Source organism: Ruditapes philippinarum, unplaced genomic scaffold (assembly GCF_026571515.1).
Source record: "Ruditapes philippinarum isolate M1 unplaced genomic scaffold, ASM2657151v2 ctg3997_1_1_1_1, whole genome shotgun sequence".
NCBI lineage: Eukaryota > Metazoa > Mollusca > Bivalvia > Venerida > Veneridae > Ruditapes > Ruditapes philippinarum.
Genome location: NW_026866047.1, coordinates 98460 through 119772, shown reverse-complemented (window position 1 = coordinate 119772; position 21313 = coordinate 98460). Strand labels below are relative to the sequence as shown.

Below are 21313 nucleotides of genomic sequence, written 5' to 3'. Positions count from 1 at the left end.
TCTTTGCGTTGATTTATCTTTTATTTTGTAAGTAGTGCATGTTATGATTCTCTTAACTTATCTTCGTTGAATACAGTCAAATTGCAATAAGTTACAACATACAAACTTTTCTTACTTTTGGTTACTATTAAAAACACACCGTGTTCGAATTCAATAAGGTTCGATAATGAAGAAGAGCTGTGCATGATGTCTGGTAAAAAAGAGTTCGTCATGCTCGGTTGGAAGGAAGCCATCAAAATATCATGCAAGATGACAAAAGTTTTACCCTAACATTTCCAAACAAGTATCATATGACGTTATTTTATAAACAATTTGGATAGGAGAAATAGCCGTAATGTGTCCTCAAAATATCGTCGTTGCACAACTCCTTACAATGAAATGTCGCGTGCAGTGTTTCCTTCTGTCATTTATCTACACAAATATCTTTGATATCGTTCTTTGTTCTTGGAATGTTTGTAGGTGTTGCGTTTTAAGAGGTAAGACGTGCTGTATTTAGTTATCGACCAACTGGTTCTACACGTGCCTGCCAAAAGTAGAACTTGGGTTTAGAATTACTGCATTAAAGGGTATACACACTTGAAACACATTGCGTGTTCTCTTCTATTTTTTAAAGGTACATTAGGCATAAGAAATGTTTATTTTCCTTAAGTAGAAAGAACAATCCCCTGATGAAAATTGCGTTGATTGTGAAAGAAAATGTCATAAAGGTAGCAAAATGTACTACCATGCATAATACTAAATAAATAAAACTGTACTAATTGCCAATACCGCAAACGAAGCAAAACATCGTTAAGGTATATAACCAGTGTGTAATCATTTGGAAACAGTATCAGAGCACTCAACCTAGTAAAATTTAATATAATGCTATTTGTTAGACTTATTAAGTCTTTAAAACTTGTACATTGTTTATATTTTATCACTGTCCTAATAACAATAAATCATATTATATATAAACAGACGTTGCTAGTCATTATGCCGATTAACCACTCTTATAAATAAGAATATGTTGTGCATATAAATTAACCTTAATGATTATACATATTGGTCTGGCTCAACTTTCTTTTATGTCAATTGCTAGTCAAATAGATTTGATTTAGGTTTAGGTCACTTACTGAATGCTAGGTACTATAGTAATTGTTTTTTGGGAGATTTAATGTTATTAGGAGAAACATTAGCAGCGAGTCCTGTGATTAAGATATATTAAAATTTATCCGCATGTCGTCTTAAAATATAGTTACAATTAAAACGTATTATTGTAACTATATATTAGATATATACTATATTTTTCAACTTTACTTTAAAATTACATCTATTTAGGTACACAAAAAGTTATTCTCTGCTTATAATAAAAGTTGTTCATATTCATTAGTGTGTTAAATCGCGCGGATTATTATCAAATTATTGCACGTGAACATCTTTATACATAAACGTTCCGTTACAGGCAGCATTGAATTCATTTTCTATTTCATTATTACAAAAGGGACAAACACTTTTATATTTATCATTAGGCGTTCAAATTCACCCATGCCAATTCTAAGGGGCATAGTATATTACATTGGGTTGGCTTCAATTCAATGGAGCTATATATGTAATCTTACTGAGTTTCAATGTATTTAATCGATCCGAATAATCATTTTCCAATATGTGCAATAGGCCGGAACAATGAATACCATCGTAGCCTGCATGTAAATTTATCTACCGGTTTCAATTCAATACTTCCAGAACAAAAAAAGATCCATTAGATATTCTTTTCAAACCCATCAATATAGATAACATAATATAAACTCTATATACTGCATAAATGCTTGTTTACCATAATAAGTTAGCATTTAAAGTACGATTTTGTTTAGACGGGTTAAACTTAACCGACATGCAAACATAAAACAGATATTAAATTTCAACTTCTTATTCGGTTTATGACGCTAATATATGTCTTTTTAAAAATCGTTAATTTCCCTGTCTGTATCGACAAGCATTTTCACCCTTAGTTACCAACATTCAGGTGTAAACATAAAGGTATCAACTTGGATGTGATTATTGATGGTGATCGCAACCGAATCAATACCACATTTATACTGTTTTAGTCTGACCTATTGATTGGATTAAGATTGCAATTGAACAGGTAACTATTTTAGATTCATTTCTTTTGCATTTTGCACATTGTTTTGGTCATCTCACAACAAAGATTGGTGTGGTTTATTTGATAATTTTTATGACAATATATTTATTGTACTCAAATATAACTGGTATTGTTTTTCATATAGTTATTGTGCTCGTGAAATTTCGTGATAGTAATTTCAAAAAAGTATTTAACTATTTACTGCTTTTTCACAAACATTTGCCATTGAACTAAACACGATTGAAAAGCAATAAAACGAGATCGCAAAACAAGTACAAGAATAGAAGTACAAAAAGGTAAAGATGAATACAAAGATACAGTATATTTCCACAATGGGCGGTGTAAGGGGGTCGTGAAGGGTCATGTACCTCTAAATAAATGCAGATTTAAACTACTATACTTACTGTTTTCATGACTACCGAAATATCTTCCTTTCAATCGTACTTGTTTTATATTTATTAGTGGGTATGGATATAATACAATTTTTCCTAAGCATATTTTGTAGCTTGCAATGACTGTTCGTTCAATTCTACTTTGCTATTAAGGGTCTAACGAGGCCAAAACAAATATAAAAATGTTTATAACTTTGATAAAACAAATACATGTCATATATCTAAAAGCAATACAGTCATACTGCTTGACTCAAGTTCAAATGGATGAACTACCATAAACATACGAAGTGGCTAGATATAGTTTTTATAACTATCGGAAAAAACCTATATAAGCGGGCTAAGGTGAATCTATTTTTAGAACATGCGTCGTAAAAAAACTTCAATTTTTTTTTATAAAGCCGGGTCGAGTTACCTTTTAGAAACTCTATTGAAATGGGGAATTTAACTTCAGTTCAACTGTCTAAGTTATGTATGCTTGACTACTTAAATCTTTGAAATGAATTGATTTGAATGGAACTCTCAATCTGCACACAATATTCATATTGCAATTATTATGTGTCACAAATATTTATTAAATTTACACAATACGGCATTCAAATGTCAATAAGGCGCCTTGAATTTTAGCAATATGTTTTTTGTTTAATTCTATGCATGGATTATCTTTATTAAAGACAACTATTAATCAAAATGTATTGATTACTAAGCATGTTGTTCTTTCCATATCTTGATGAAATAAATGTCATTAAAATGATGCATTAAAATATAAACTGAATACATATGACCGTTTAATTATATAAACTCGTCTTTTGAAATAATTGTCAAAATGAAATAAATTTTACCCCATAATCACTATATTGATTTGTTGTCTGAAACACATGACCGCCCTTACACAATACATTCATGATAATTTGTAAGCAATGAATCAAGTTGCCTATACATGACGGCCAATAACAAATTTCAAAAAAGAAACATGTAAAATAACAGTTTATTCTTAACAATATTATTCAGATAGATAATTTCACCATCGATAAAGAATAAAGCGACAAAAATTATTGCATGGCATTTTGTCGTATGTTTATTATGTCTGTGAAAAGCGTTATGCATTTATGCACTTGTTTCCGTTTGAAACACATTGAAATCCTAGCAAACATGCAGTTTATTTTGATTTTCTTACTTTAAGAACATAGCTGACAAACACAGATATGTCTTACGACCGGTTCGGCGGTATTTATTCGTACCCTGGTTATGGATATGGATACGGAAACAGGTACGGCTCAAGTTCTAGATATGGGAGCAATTATTACAATAGATGGGGTAGCAGTGGTGATGGAAATAGCTATACGTCGCCATACAATAGAAATTATAGGTATGGACGCAGAAGGCGGAGGCCCAACTACTGGGAAAGAAACAGGCCATGGTACAACAATTATAGAAGATATCGAAACACAAGATCCCCGTCACCTGCAAGAGAAGGTAATACAATTACAAAGAATTACAAAGAAGAAAAGTTAGAAAAAATGGCTAATGTCGTAACAATGCGTGTTTTGTAACATATTGAAGCTCCGACGTGGATGTGAACAAGAAACAAACATATTTTTTTCATCTCACTTATTAAAAAATATAAAAAAGATAGATATAGAAAATGTTCGACCAAGATTGATTTAATCTTTTGGTCATGGCGTTTGAAAGCAGCCTAGTACAGCTTATGTAAAACAGTGACATATAACTTTTATTTTAGAAAAAAATAGTGAGTAAATAAAGAAAATTGAAACAAAATAGAAAAATAAAGAATCCCTAAAGAAAGCACAACAAGACAAAATTGAAAATGTTGCAGGCTCGGTTTGATTGAGCCTGTTATTTCCGACAGTATCGTTATATTCTCTTGTCATTATATTGGTTTGCAAATGTGTGTGTATGTATATAATTATAATGAGTGTGTGATTAAAAAGTTATAATGTTATTCTATAGAAACACGGCCACCACCTCCTCCTCCAGAAGTGCCGGAAGTACCGGAAGTGCCGGAGGATGAATTGGCGAAAGAATTATTTGTTAAAGATGTTGACCTACATATTGGTATGAATGCTAAAAAACACAGGTAAGATACTAATAGTGACATAATATTGTAACTATCTAAATCCTCTGATATTATTTGTTTGTTTGTTTGTTTGTTTCATTTTACGCCTTTTCCAACAGTATTTCAGTCATATAGGCGGGTGGTTTCCTAACCATCGTTCCTGGAGAGTTACACCAGTACTAGACTACCTTCCTCCGCGCTAAACTACCAAAGCATCTCCCGGGGATCGAACCCACGCCAGAGAGGTAACTGGATTAGAAGTCATCGACTCTAGCCCCTCGACCACGGAGGCGGCCTTCCTCTGATATTAAGCAAACATGAAAAATGGTAAAAATGAAGGCGGACGGTGAAATGACATTGTTGTATTTTTCCGAATCACTTGTATTACTATACATTACGGAATAACACTCTGACGCATCCCCTTTCCTGTAACGCATGAAAGTATTTCTTTTTATTTTCCATTTGCCTGCGTTATTGTTATGAATTTCAACAGTATAATGGAGGAGTTTATATAAACTGTTGTAAATATATATAATACGGGGTGTTTAATGGGAAATTAATCATACTGCATAAGTACTTTTCCGCATTCAAATAGAAAAAGAAATCTTCCATGTTCATGTATATATACGAGATAATATTAATGTCATAATTATCCAATCAAAATCAACGTTTCAAAAGTGCAGTATATATTAAAATTATAATACGAATGTATCACAAAAAACATCTCTAATCATTCACCTGCTAACGTTATGTGTAAATTATTTCTCATAATTTTATCATACCATATTTCAGAACTGATGAATATACTTGCACGCAAGGAAAGGACGCTGAACTTATAGTACGCCGAGGAGACAAAGTGAAAATGACAATAACATTTGACCGACCTTATAATAAGGAGAAAAACGATCTGAAACTTTGCTTCTCTTTGGGTAGGTACTTTGTTTCCTTGTAGGGATGCTGTATTTCTTAAAAGAATATGTATTAGTACTAAAGATACCTTACCACTAAGAGACATCGTGTTTTGATAAAACAATATATTCCGAAATACAAACATCCGTCTATACCTTTATAAACTGAGACAAAACAAATGAAATAGGTTTCCATATGAAATACTTAACAAATTTATGAAAAGTATAAAAAAAACTTGTAAACAACAGGACTAGTGAAGACAAAATATCGTCATTTTATGTGACAATGACATATAAACATAAAATTCTGTGAGCACAAAAATGTTTTATTTTACTTTTTTCTGCTCGATCTAAGTTTTAGAAGATTCACTACGACTTACGCAAGTGAAGGATACGCGCGAGATGATGCTGTACTTTACTACATTACATCCGTTAAAAATCAAAGAAACCGAGTTTGCGAATTTCAAAAATGTTTGTTTTTTTAATTTTTATTTATTCTATTATCTTATTTTTCTTCTTTTTTGGACATTGTTTTCACATGTTTTTGTAATTTCCGATATGATATTTGTCATCCCGTCGTGCAAATGCTTTCGTCTCACTGACCATCACTTTTGTCTTGATTTATAGGACCATCCCCTAAAGCAAACAAAGGGACTCTGGCTTTGTTTGAAATTGATGAATCCGGAAAAGAAAAGTTTGGATTGGACAAATGGGGCGCTAATTTGACCAGCAGAGATGATGCAAAATCTGAAATAACAGTTATGGTAAGAGTGTAGTCGTCTTGAATGAAAAAAATAAATAAACCAATACGCAAAAGCCGACATTACAATCAAAAAGATACACTTTGGTGTGGAATAATAGACTTGGATGTGGACATTTTATAGGGTTAACGCACGTTTTCCGTGTTATAACGTCTGCAGAGTCCCAAGGAACGGTTGGTGCCCGAGACCGGTAGGGCGAGTGCTCCAACAGTTCTGAGGGACTCTGCAGACTTTACAATACGAAATAAACGTGCGTTGACGTTATTACAGCATATAATTCTAAAATAGATTCATGATGTATATTTAATACAAAACACAATTACATTAAACCCTTGTGCTCGGACAGTATTTATCCAATTCTACATGTTTTACGTATGCGTTTTATTTTTCCGGGGCCAACAACTGGGGAATTCTCAGAACCGAACGAAATTTTGAATTTTAATTGATTAAACAAAGCTCGACATTGGGGATTTATTATCTCAAGAAAGAAAACAACGTTACATTACTCTACCCAATACAATACATGACCCTCAGAAATTCTTAGAATGATTTCAGATTGACGGTAGAAAAGATCAGTGACATCAGAATCGGGGTTTTTCAAGCTCACAAGTTTTTAAAAATATTCAGGCACTAAACATTATTCTCTCAAAGAAATATAAAGAGCATTCACCAACATAAACATCAATAAAACAACATTTTCTCAACTGAATGACTAAACTGAATGACAGGTATTTGTTTACATTGACAACTGTCCGTTTCTTAGGAAGGGCGACAACCAAGATTAGCAGCGATGTCTATAAACACCGTGTTTCCGGCATAGTTACTTGAATGCTACTCGCCGTACGTAATGCGATTGAGGCCCGCGAATCAATAATTTAAATATAACAAGAGCGCATGACTCTTTGGCAAACAGTCCAAATCGTCATTTTTTGTTTGTTTACTGGGCCCTTTATGTATTGCGCATAGGTGAAACCGGGCTATAACAAGAGCGCGTGACTATGTTAACACATGGTTTTGGTCCATAACATGGGCAAAATAGGGAAAAATAGCCGACTTTATGCTATAATAATGATAATAATATTTTCTTCGTAAACATCGTATGCAAACTTATGTTTAAATCATTCTTACCAGTAACTTATGCAAAAAAATTCGTTGTTGCATGCCATTTTTCTGTTTAGTTTTCGTAAACTTTAAGTGTGTTTGGTTATTAGCTTTTGAAAAATATATTCACCGATTGGTTTGGTATGAAAATTTGTATGAAATAACATCTGAACGTTTATAAGGGTTTCTGTTAAGTTAACAGAGTTAACAGAGCACTTTTCTTTTCATTACAATTTCGATTATTGTCCAGGCATGCACTTATGTTGATGTATCTAATTAAATCTTATAAAAAGTGGAACATTTTAGACATTAAAATATATTTTTCTTTTTTTTCTAGGTTTCTATTCCTGCTAACTGTATTATTGGAGAATGGAGCTTCTTTGTCAGGACAATAAGTGAAGGGAAAAGTGAGGATGGCAAACCGAAGGAAATTATTGGCAAAGATTTCCAGCTCGAGGATGATATTACAATCTTGTTTAACCCCTGGTGTAAAGGTGAGAGATCTTGTTTTTCTTTACATTTTGCAATTAATTATTTTAAAGCTGAAGACCACAATCTAATAGATATACTAGAGCAATCGATACTTTTTATTAGACAACAATGCCTACGAGACAGATTTAAATTTTTCACAAATTTCATTATAAAGTGGTCAAAGTTTCTGATTTACATGCGTCATTCAAAACAAAAGGGGATACTGTCCCCATTTTACCAAAAGAAACCTGAAAGTTCCCCAAATGACTTTTACTTTCAAGATATTTGTGAAAAGAAGCACGGCTGGTTTTAAGTACCAGTTTAATTTAGGAATGGTCAATGCTGTTATCTTTCGTTAATTTTAAAACTTATATAACTTGCAAAATATTTGACTGCTTCAAAATCGTTTGAATGAAAATGACGATTTTACACTATACATTTCAAAAGAGAGAAAACATTTAATGATATGGAGAGTGAGAGAGAAATTATATTTACATTTGTACACGTTCATGCAATATCTTACGAAAAAATGCTGTGAAAAGAAGATGAGGAAATGCGATTTTTTTATTTAAACAAATTGTATTCCAGATGACCCTGTCTATATGTCAGATGGTGAATTACTTGAGGAGTACGTTTTGAATGAAAATGGTTCTGTGTGGCGAGGCAGCTATAATACTCTCTCTCCCAAACCATGGAACTACGGACAAGTATAAATATAAAATCAAAAGTCACGCTTTTTCTAACAAGCATTAAAATATAATATGTTTTCCTGATTAAGAATTATGTTTTGTAATAAAAGTAAATGCATGTCGTTTCTGAGCGTCAAAATTCATAGAATATAATGAACAATCTCCATTTTGTGTTTTCTCTATTAAGTGATATAAATTCATTAGTCAAGGAACGGTGTACTAGAAAATAAGATGTAATTTTGTCAAATAAACGATTATGGGTTCGAGCCCTACTTGGGTCACGACCATGTTTCCTCATATGACACCAGAACTATAAAGTTCCAGAAATCAGACTCGAAATTAGTTTTAATAAGCTTCATAACTTGCATAAAGATCAAACTAACCTTACTATGCTAATACAATTGTAACTGTTAAACTAAACTAATTAACTGGTAAACACAAAACTGTTTCAAAACGCCTCTTCAAATGTCGAATGCCAAAAAGTATGTTTTACTTAAAAACAGAAAAGTCCACGAGCTCCAGTAAAAACTACAATAAAAACAGTTTGTTTGCAGCTAATAGTATTTTGGATAATTTTTTAGGGTTAACCTTTTTAAACTTTCTGCCATCCTTTTATTGGTTGCCTTTCTAGAAACCCTGCGTCTTTAACAAACCATAAATGTATTAATTATCCTTAACAGTCCGCTATAACCAATCCAACAAAACTGAGTATACGTTATAAAAGTGTTAAAACCTCATATCAGAATATCCCATATCCCCATATCTGTCTTACTTGAATATAAACAGAATAATTGTATTTTTTTTGCTCTGTTTTATGACAACTCCTATCCATTTTGTCTTCAATCTATAATGCAAATCTTACAATTAATTCCATTGAATAAAAGTCCATATTATGTATATTTTGCATGTCACATGACTAGTTGGACATTTGTTTAACTTTCAGTTTGAGACGGATATTCTTGATGCGTCGCTCTCTCTTATAAGGTTAGGATTTGGTGACAAATTGAAGCCGATGTCTGACCCTGTCAAAGTTAGTAGGATGATTGCAAAGATGGTAAGGTCAATTTATTTGTAAACGTTTATACACTATAGCTAATTGTCACAACGGGCCAAAACCTGCGGGTCGGGGTTATCGAGGAAAACCAACGAACATTTTTTCCTTCCGACTAAACAGCACTACCTACTTAATTGAATGGTTTATTGGAGGCCAACAGAAATGTGTCTCATTAGCAGTGCACTGGTACTTAGCGTCAATCTTTACCATAAAATTGTCCCCGTACGGGCCTTTACTGGAAATTTGGTAATCCAAAAGTCAGAGCTGTTCTAAATATCTGAGGGCATAGCCTAATGTTTAATCTAAATGGTGCAATATTCAAATCAAAGTTTTAATAAAACATTGGCCATCTGGTAATATTTTCAATCATTAATCTTAAATAAATAAATATCTTACGTAGAATTTGGAGAACTTTTAAAGTCTTCCAGGCTTACTTTTAACACAGATAATTGCAACAATACATTTCTTCAAATTTCTATTAATTATAAAAATATACTGTTTAATATTGTCTCGTAAAATACACATAGTAAATGCTTGTTTTTGTTTAATAACCTACACTTTGTTTTGTTTTAGGTTAATGCAAACAATGACAACGGTGTGCTAATTGGACGATGGGGTAAAGATTATTCTGGCGGTGAAGTACCTTGGTCCTGGGTGGGCAGTCTTAAAATCTTGCGGAAATGGATAAAAGATGGTCCAGTGAAGTACGGGCAGTGCTGGGTCTTTGCCTGTGTCGCCACAACAGGTGAGCCGCGTCACGCCAAAACAAACATAGTGGGTTTGCGACCAGCATGGATCCAGACCGGCCTGCGCATCCGCGCAGTCTGATCAGGATCCATTCTGTTCGCTATCAGTTTCTCTACTTGTAATAGGGTTTGTAAGCGAACAGCATGTATCCTGATCAGACTGCGCGGATGCACAGGCTGGTCTGGATCCATGCTGGTCGCAAACGCACTATGTTGGTTTTGTCGTGACGCGGCTCAAGTATATTAATCCAACCTACGGTAGTAGATACAATTCTAAAACTGAATGTGGTTCGGTGTGTCCGGGTGATTAAAGCGTTGGACTGGTAATCTAAGGATTGCTGACCGCTAGGGTTTAAACCCTCTTAGTGACAAGCCGTTGTTTCCTTAAGCAAGAAACTTTACATTCATTGCTTAGTACTGGTTGGTTCCAGGAACTGATTCGAGAGTGCTTCAATTAGTCTCTAGCTTCGAATACAATCGAACTAAAATAAATTTGCATAAACTTACTAATTAGACATTATCAAAAGGTTATCATGTTGAGCCTTTTTTATTCAATTTTTATTGAACATTTGAAATCATATTCATAAAAACAAGGTAGCATAAAAAGCAAATTGAACGCATTAAAAAACCTACAACAAGAGAATTTAACATAAAATGTAAGATAATAAAAGAGGGAAATATTCAAGGACACTAAATATTCAATCAAATATTCATTTTAATATGTTTTCAGTTTGTAGGGCACTCGGCATACCTTGCAGAACTGTAACAAATTTTGAATCTGCTCATGACACTAACGGTAGTAACACTGTGGAAACCTATTTTAAACCTGGATCTGGTGGTTTTCTTGAAAAGGATGAACATCACCGTGAGAATGACTCTATCTGGTATGTATGCTTGGAGGTAAAAATAACAAATACATCTTGACATCATACAAAATATAGACATAGAAATATATTAAAGAGATTTCGAAAATGTAGCAAATTTCTTGGCGATGTGATGTCCCCCTCAGCTAACCTCAGATCTGTGATTTCATTGTAAATTTATAGATCCTAGAATCTATATGTATTAACCAGGTACCAAGAATATTTCATAACTGAAAACTTAAATAATTCAGTCATTAAGTCCATGTTTTTTACATGTGTCATTCTTAATTATACAGATAATACTTTTATTCAATCAACTTGTTTATTATGACTTTTGGCTGGATTGTGTCGGGGCTGCGTTCTGTGATCGTCGCCTTGCCTTTTGCCTTGCTTTGATTCTTGTTCTCATTTTCTTTTAAAATTTTAGGAACTTTCATGTGTGGAATGAAGTCTGGATGGCTCGTAACGACTTACAGGAGTTTACAGAACATGGTTGGCAAGTAATTGATGCAACACCGCAGGAATCAAGCGATGGTAAGCAAAATAGAATTTAAAAATGAATACATTTATTTATTTGACTGTTTCTTTGCTTGATGAAAAAAGCAAAAAGGCTTACTTTGAAAAGGTAGGTACGATGTAAATTAAAATACACATGTATTTTCGGAGTAAACTAATTATTTTCAAAAACACTGGCTAGTAATAAGGTATATATTTATAATGTATATAGATAAACTAAAAATTAAAGAAAGTATTGACTTTTAAAAATATAAAGAATATTTATTTATATGCTCTGTTATACAGGTTACATGCAGTGCGGACCATGTCCAGTTCGGGCTATTAAGAATGGCGTTTGTACTGTCAACTACGACTGTGGATTTATCTTCACTGAAGTTAATGGTGATGAAATCCATTGGATAACTTACCCGGACGGTTCGGAAGAAAGGAAACGGATCATCAAAGATAGGTAATTGACAGTAATTTTATTCTTAGAATATAAATACATCTACTCTGACAGATTACATTATCAGTGATTTCAAAATCAACATTTGACTACAGTTTTACCTCGATTTGAAACCAAATGTTTCAAGCTTAAGCCGGTGATAGGGGTGATGTCAACGGTAACTTTTTCCTGTACCGTCAATGAACAGGTTCAGTCTAACAGAATCTGCAATATTTCCATTTTTTATTTTGCCGTTTCGGTCGTTCTTAAGAAATGCCGTCTCTCTCTCTCTCTCTCTCTCTCTCTTCTTTTCCTCGTTGCAAAGTGTTTTTTTTGTTTTTTGTTTTGTTATTGTTGTTTTTTTTTTTTGTTTAAAGACTAAGTATTTTAATATTCATTAGTATTTCAAGCCGATATTATCGTATTAAAGAAACACGAAAAAATTTACATAATGTAAATTGCTTTATATAATTATGTTATCTCTGATTAAAATATCAATTAGATATACGATACTATTTCAGTGTTGGTAAGAATATCAGTACTAGAAAACCAGGAGAGCAAACAGAAAGACTGGATGTCACAAACGAGTATAAGTATAAAGAAGGTACATAATTTTTACGCTGAGTTCATATTAAGACTGAAGTTCTTTTGGTGTCCTTCGCCCGTCATTCTTTGCCCTACACGTTGTTAAAATGTCAAAAGATTGTGGGTGAATAAATGCACCAACAGAAGTTATCAACATGTACTGTATAAATTTTTAAAGTGGTTCTTGTAAAAAAAAACGATTAAGACAACGAGCGTTGATAGATCCCTACGCTGACTTTTTTTTAGATAACAATAGATTTAACCACAAACATTGAAATGTGCTATTTCGTGGTAAAATACATTTTGGTAAATTTTTAGTGTTATCAAGTAAACTGATAATTCAAATCGGTCAGATTAGGATCCTGTAGGGGTCTATGCATTGTCATCAGTCTTCAAAATATGTCAATAATTACAAAGTTGGTGTCGATCAAAGAACCAGTTATGCTACCTAAGTATTAATAATCAGAAACCAATTGGCTTAGAGATATTATATTTGATTTGAAGCAACGTCCAGTTCTGTTCCCGTGGCAGAGGTTATTTTTCCACTATATGAATGAAGTGGGTTCCTTTGTAGAACCACACCATTTAAGGCTTTTATATAGTTTTAAGTCCCCTACCGGTTTACGGGAGGGGACTTTGGCTTACCCTCTGTCCGTCTGTCCGTCCGTCAGTCCGCACAAACATTTTAGGTATATGAGCTAACTAACAGTACACTGGAACAAAAGAGAACAAATTACTTCATTCCGTAAATAATAGTTAGCTCATAAGGAAACAATAGTTAGCCAACAAGGAAACAAAAGAAAAGAACAATAGAAATAGCTCATAAACCTGAAAAATTGGTACGTCCGTCCGTCCGTCTGTCCGTCCGTCAGTCCGTCCGTCCACAAAACTGGATCCCGCCATAACGCATAAAGTACTGAAAATAATTTTATGAAACTTGATACATGGATAGATTGCAGTATGGAGATTATGCACGTCTTTTTCTTTTCTTCCTTTGTTGAAAATTCTGGTTGCTATGGCAACAAATAGACTGAAAATATGGCACATTTTACACATAACCTGGATCCAGTGATAACACAAAAATTACTAAAAATATTTTTATGAAACTTGAAATATGGGTAGATGGTAGTCTGGAAATTATGCACATTCTTTTCTTTTCTTCTTATGTTGAAAATTCTGGTTGCTATGGCAACAAAAAGACTGAAAATATGGCAAATTTTACACATAACCTGGATCCAGTGATATCGAAAAAAGTACTAAAAGTATTTTTTATAAAACTTGAAATATGGGTAGATGGCAGTCTGGAAATTATGTACATTTTTTTTCTACCTATGTTGAAAATTCTGGTTGCTATGGCAACATTGAGACTGAATTTCAAGATTTCTGATTCTAGTTATTCGTTTCTTTATTTCTTAAGGTATTTTCTTCAAACTTCAAATATAAATTTATAGTCATCAACCTCATCATATTTGACAAGGTTTACAACTCTAGCACAAAATTTATCAGAATTTCCTCCCTTGAACTTAGAATTTTCATGACAGAAAAATTGATTTTTTTAACTTAATTTTACTTCAAATTCAAAATAAACATTCATTATCAACACCTTCATTACTAATTGTTCTTTGTAACACACACTTCATGTATAACGTCTTGCATCTATTTAAGTGTTATCTTCTTTTTTGGAATTTTGCTTTTAAAAATGTAACATTACTGCAGGAATGTTTAAAAAATAACTTTAGAGTGTCCTTCAGTCCACCTGTCTGTTTGTACATAAAAACTGTTTCCTGTGATCACTTTTAAAGAACTTTTTCAACAAATTTACTTAAAATAGAGACATTAGTAAATGGCCAATGGCCCTGCAGAATGTTGCTTGGGTTCTAACCGGTAGGGGACTTATGGATTGCTTGCAATGCTATGATAATTGCTTGTTAATTTTGGTCATTTACAAAAAAATTGTGCAGTTATACTGACCTATCCCTGGGGTTTTACGTTGACTTTAGTCGGTGCTAGGGGTCGTGACAGATGTTGCACTTTACATTTTCAAATTGGTATTGTCTAAAGTATGCCCTTGAGGTAAAAATGACATTGTTTTACCGCTCTGAAGTAATATCGATGTGATTTATGATATATATAGGATCGAAGGAAGAAAGGATAGCGGTAATGAAAGCTCATGAAACAGCACGATTTCCAAATCCAGATACATATGCAAATGTAGAAAAAGTCAAGGTGATATCATCTATTTCTCTACCATTGATAATTTAACGTAATGTGCTTTCTACAAAATTAAGCAATTCAATCCATCGATCGTTTATTTATTCTTTAAAAGTAGGTTGTTCTCTGCATACGTTTCGGTGATAAAACTATAACAATAATAACAAAATCATGTAAGCGTAATTTAGTATTGATCATGTTTAAAGTTATCTGGCCTGATGACGAACGTTTTCAGGACTCGAAGTATCTAGGTACTGACCCCGTTACTTAAAATATATACATATGCATTACCGTTTGCAATTTCAGCCAATCAAATTCGACCTTATACTGAGGGATGACGTCATGATAGGCAGCATCATGCCAATCAAGTTGGTGGCGAAAAACGAAGCGTCAAGAGAAAGAACAATTACCAAAGGAGAAATTATAGTATCACAAGCTGCATACACAGGTCATACAGGAAAAGATATCCTGAAAGAAGAGTTTGGTCCAGTTACACTGAAAGCTGGGGAAGGTATGTTTTAACTTATGTGTGGTATATTTAAAGACATAAGCGAGTACAAAAGTTTTAAGTTATAAACAGACAGAGAATATATTGCTACCAACGCGATAGTATGAAAAATGAGTGAAATTGTAAAGACGTTTAAGCTCATCAAGTATAAGGACAACTCGTAGAAAAATTTATTTACATATAATATTGCTTTCAAAATACATGCAATTTTAAAGTATTGTATAAATTAATGTTTTCTATTTTGAGTATTCAGGTAAACATGTTTAAAGATTCGTGCAATGATTTTAAAGGCCCTTTCTGCCTCAGCTATACTATCAATTTCATTTCTCAAATCGTTTCTGTTACCGTTTCCAAAACATTACTCATTTGTCAAATATATTAACTAGCATTTCTTCTTTCGCTATATGAGCAATAGGTATAATTAGAGAATTAGTATTGAAGTCAAAAGGCTACTTCGTTTACATTGTGCTACCTTTATGATGGCATATTACTGTGCGTTTAACGATACTTTATTCATTTGTCAAACATCTAACATGCTCTAAATTCTTCATCAAACATTAAAAATACATGTTTGACATTTCTAAAAAATTGAAAACAAAATGGATTTTTGAGTCATAATGTGCCTTTTGTTAAATAACAAAGTGATAAGCATATATTTCAATGTACTTCAGCTACGACTGATACTTTTGTTTCACATACTTTCAGAGAAAATCTTTGAAGCGCGTTTGCACCCAGACAAATATTTAGACTATCTAGTGGAACTAGCAAACATTGCCATTGTCGCTGAAGCTCAAATTGAACCTATTGGTGGCAGGGACGATGAAGAAGAATTTTACATGAAAAGGGCATCTAGATTCCGGCGACCGGATCTGAAAATCGAGGTAATGTTTTTGATATCTTATAAATAATAGATTTTATGTCTACAGTCTTATTTATCTTCTTTCTTCTCACACGTCATGATATCTCAATACAGAAGATGTTTCAAAGGAGAAGCTTAACTTGATCCGTAATAAGTAAAAAGGCAGATTCCCATGCAAAGTTTGCATAGTTTTTTATTTAAAAAAAGACAAATTTAGTAAGAATTATTTAATATTTCAATACATCTCTGCAATAAAGATATTTACTCTAAGATGAACATAGTATATCTTCAAAATATTAAGGTGATACTGCAATCTACATGGCATTTATGAAATTTTCTGTTGCTGTATGTGACAACACACATTACAGGGTCCAAAGACAGCGAAGGTTGGTGATGTCGCGAAGTTTACCGTCATCTTAGAGAATCCACTTGACAAACCACTGACCGGTTGTAAGATCTCAATGGAAAGTGTTGGCTTTGACGACTTCGATCTAAAAGATGTAAAGTGAGTAGATTAGAACACGATATATGATTATAATAAGTGAAAACAGTCACCTAGTGATTAAGGTATCCGATTCTCAACCGAGGGATCTTGGGTTCGAGTCTACTAGGAGTAACGAGCATGTTTCCTCGTATGACACCAGTACTGATAAGTTAAAAAAGCGGACACCATAATGACACAAATAACGTGAAAAATTTCCTTAGAAGCTCAGATATATGTCACAAAGAAACCTTTTTTTATATAATTTAAATATCATTCTATCAAAACAATGTTTATATTTTTTATACATTTTCAGTTTTATTGATGCAGCTTTTCTAGATAAATAATTTGAAAATATGATACTGGTGATGATGTTAATGATGACCATGATGATCTTGATGATGATGTACATATTAATGATATGATGATGAAATTGATAATTATTTGGTTATGAATATTCTTGCGATGCGACTGCTACTGTTGTACTGCTGAATTGTATTCACTATTTTTGTAGCTAATGGTAATTATTTCAAACAATTATTATACAAACAATATTAAAACAATGTTGTTAACATGCTATATTCTGTATCTTCAGTAACATCAAACCTAAAGAGGTCTGGAAAATGGAGTTCCCATTGAAAACTGTAAAGGCAGCGAGACATTCTGCGGTATATTTCAGCTTCGAGTGTGAGGAAATTCCAGATATTTCTGGATACTCAATTATTAAAATATCTGCCTAATATGCACTTTACAGTAGAATATTCGTGGGCGTACTAATTCATTAGTAACAAGAAGTTGTGTTTTATTTACGCCTACATATATTAAAAAATTCTGCAGTGTATCAAGTGCTTTTATACCTTTGATGCGTTGTGAATAGCTGAGTCAGATATTTTGACTGATATTCATATAGATTATTAAATAATGTTGAACATTTTGCATACAGCTTCTGTGATATTAAACTATTCTTATAACTTTTTGCTCACAAAATTTGTTTTGGAAAAAAAACACAATTGTATGAATTGTGCCTGAAATAACCTACTTTGTCATATTTTATCTATACTTATTTAAATATCTTTCTTCCTTTCGAACTTTTGCTGCGACTGTGAAAAGTTGCCTCGAACATATATCATTCGTATACTGTTGTTTATTCAAATCACTCCCTATATTTTTTTCTAATACATTTTAGTAACATAAACTCCGATGATTATGAACTTGAATTGAATGTTGAAGTTATAAAGATAAGTCTTTTTTTTAAATACTCATAAAACAGCGATTGAGGTTTTTCTTTACTTTGTAGACTTTCTTTCCAAAGACAAAACATCATCGAAAATAGTGACAAAATTGTTTTGAGTAACATTGTAAATAAAGTGACATTATGTTTATTTTGTGATTGTTAAGTTCAGCTGAATTGACTATATATTTCAATCAATTGACTGTTAGATTACATAGATTACCGAGAAGTGATTGGTCAACAGTTGGTACATAAATAAATGTTAAAATTAAAATACGAATTTGCCTTCAATATACAAAGACTATCCCACTCTTTTTCTAAAGTAAAAGTTACGGGTATTTACCCAGGAATCTTTATAGAAATTACATTGGGCCACGTAAGTTATTTATTGTTCATTTGAAATTTATTATAAAATTGAAAGTAATTATGGCAAAAGATAAACATTCACCTGTTCGCTTAACATATACCATTGGATGAACATAATGTCACTTTAAAGAGGCATAAGTACTTATATTTAAACTGACCAATTGGTCTGCTCAAATGTAAAGTGATATACCATTTTTCTATTTGTAAATGTATTAAAATAAATGATACGTAGATATTTCAGTTTGTTTTGTTTGTCATATCATTTTAAGATTGTTTCTTTTCTTGATAAATGAGCCACGTCATGACAAAACCAACGTAGTGCATTTGATAAAGGGGAAATAGATATCTGTATTATATTTAATAATAAAAAAGACGTGTAAAGAAAGTAACTTCCATAAAATTCAATTACATGTTTTCGACCAAAGTTTGTAATATTTGGAAATATGCAGACATCAAACATGCCGGTCAATTTGCAAACTATATACTGTAGAACCCACTGTAGCCATTGCAATAACCCTGTAATATGAATACACAATACAGATTCGGTATATCAATTTAACCTACGCTACAAAGTTAGGATATAAAAAAAATAGTGGGATTTGTAAAAAGCCGAAACTTTATTTCATATTCCATAAGATTTAGAATATTTTCACATGTACGGTAAGCGTAAATGTGTAAATCTACAAATTGAGCTTACGTTAATCATTTTCTTCTGCTAAACGCTTGTTTTCTGTGATATTAAATCACGATGACACGCACTCGGCGCAGGGCGTCATTCAAATGTATGTAGCCAAGCTTAATTCCTAATTCATACATAATTTTCTGTCTGTTTTCTAAATATTACACCAATACATTTTGTTACATTTAAGTGATATTCAGTTCAAATTTGACGTCATTTAGTCATGATATGGATAGATTATAAAGTTTTGAACAGCAGTGGTCATAGCGTTAAGTGTAGAAATATTACGTTCTTTTAAAAACTCGAACTTTTGCAATCGTTAAATTTTGCAAACAGATGGTAATACTTCTTCATGTAAAAGTAACATACAACAAAATATCGGCCATAATGACACTCGTTTTCAGCTTGCACAAGCTATTCAAAGATGGCAAATTATACAAAATCACAGACGGGAAAGGGCTATGAAAAAAACGGAATTATGACGGGACGTTAGTGACGTCCATTGCATAATGGCTACAGTGGGTTCTACAGTATATAGTTTGCAAATTGTCCGGCATGTTTGATGTCTGCATCGGGTCTTCTAAACAAGTTCTGACTAAACGATTCAAAATGAGACATATGTTTCAAAAACTATTTTAATTCATATAACTAGATAAACGTCTTACAAGTTATTATAAACAAGTTCATATTATAAAGATGCATGGTAATTATAAGAAATATTTTCCCCGATTTAATAAATGAAGCCTGTGCTCAAAAGAAGAGAACGCTTTTCAATTGGTATTTCTTTTTATATTTTACTAATCATATTGTTTTAAGAACGTAAGATGACATGTGTAAATTAATACTATAATCATTACCATTATAAGTCCACCAGCATTCTTCACGACAAAACGCGGACAGTGGCTTGCTACTTGCAATTCTTTCGGTCAAAGGAGCTATTTTGCTTCATCTAAAAAAAAGATAGCCGGTTATATTTAAATGATTCAGATACTGGAGCACCAGGGAGAATACTTTCAGAAAGAACGACGCTTATAATACGTATTCTAAGATGCCATCGATTGTTTTGTTTTTTTTACCAGGTCGCGTACCCCTTTTCATTTAAAATTTTCACAGAATTTTTAAATAAACTGTATTATGTCTGCACTGTATTTAGAGGTCATGTTACGATATATGTCTCTTGTTAAATTGTGAACGTAAATTCAAAAGGGAATAAAAAAGCAATCCTCACAACCCTCGTAGAATCTGTACAAAACTTGTGATGCCAGTGCTAAAACATACATGTAAACGATGTTTAATATTTGAGATTACATATACAATTGGAGATGAGAATGTCTGAAAACATATCATTATTAAATATATATGCTCGAAGTGTGCTTATAAAGATTAAAACATACACTTGACCTTATATGAAATGATTTGTTTTCTCTCTTTTACATTTCGAAATAGATTGGCTTTAATGAAAAAAGATTTTAATACTTAAACTATTATTCCTCTAAACATTTGCCTTGATTGTATCCAAAATATTAAACAAATATTGTTCTGTTTTGCAAGGGACCGATGACAAAAAAAACCGAGAATTATTTGTTATGAGACGTACGCAATTACGAAATTGAAAAAAGTGGACATTATCACTAAAAACATTAGATTTAATAGACAAATATTCATATACGATAACATGTTCTGCTATAGTTAGCTATAATTGATATGCCTTCTTGTTTGGTGTGCCGAACCGGTAATCCTTTATTGCTTGACATTGTTGGGAACTGCGCTTAGTGAATATCCTCGCCCCTGTTGATACAAATGTATTTCCTTTCATATTTTCATATTTTGACAGAATTGTCGGTAAGTCTCCTTTATTGATAAAGCATCAAAATAGAACACGAAAAATACAATAACTATAAATAAATATAAAGATGTAGACACGTTTTAACGCTTATAACATATTAGGAATGTATGCAATTCAATTTGTTGAAAACATTTTGTAAACAATTGTTCTAAACGACTAAAATTTCTTGAATAAATATGAAATGAAACATTAATATAGCGTTGGATTAAAAGCCTTCTGTTTGTCCATTATTAAGAACAATGATTACAAATGTCACTCCTCAAATTTATGACACAAAAACAATTAATAGAAAATTGGTGCGAAACATCCCCCAACAACCGCTCCCTAGACAGTCATCATTTTCACGGATCATAATAACAATTCTGGTCACACCGAATCAGAGCATAGCTTTGCCCTTCCCAATTGTAATACCCACCCTGTTGATAATTT

At 32.5% G+C, this 21313-nt stretch overlaps 1 protein-coding gene across 1 annotated transcript; it reads left to right on the top strand.

The window, feature by feature from the left end:
- Window positions 1-1853: 1853 nt before the first annotated feature.
- LOC132731109 (annulin-like) lies at window positions 1854-18592 on the top strand. Its single transcript, XM_060717226.1, has 18 exons — window positions 1854-2122; window positions 3692-3984; window positions 4480-4606; window positions 5378-5514; window positions 6121-6257; window positions 7693-7849; window positions 8415-8533; window positions 9459-9569; window positions 10143-10314; window positions 11046-11199; window positions 11606-11712; window positions 11980-12142; window positions 12640-12722; window positions 14838-14929; window positions 15221-15425; window positions 16128-16303; window positions 16650-16786; window positions 17358-18592. The coding sequence occupies exons 2-18, from the start codon at window positions 3714-3716 to the stop codon at window positions 17500-17502; spliced, it is 2493 nt and encodes an 830-aa protein (XP_060573209.1). The 5' UTR covers window positions 1854-2122; window positions 3692-3713; the 3' UTR covers window positions 17503-18592.
- The last annotated feature ends 2721 nt before the right edge of the window (window positions 18593-21313 follow it).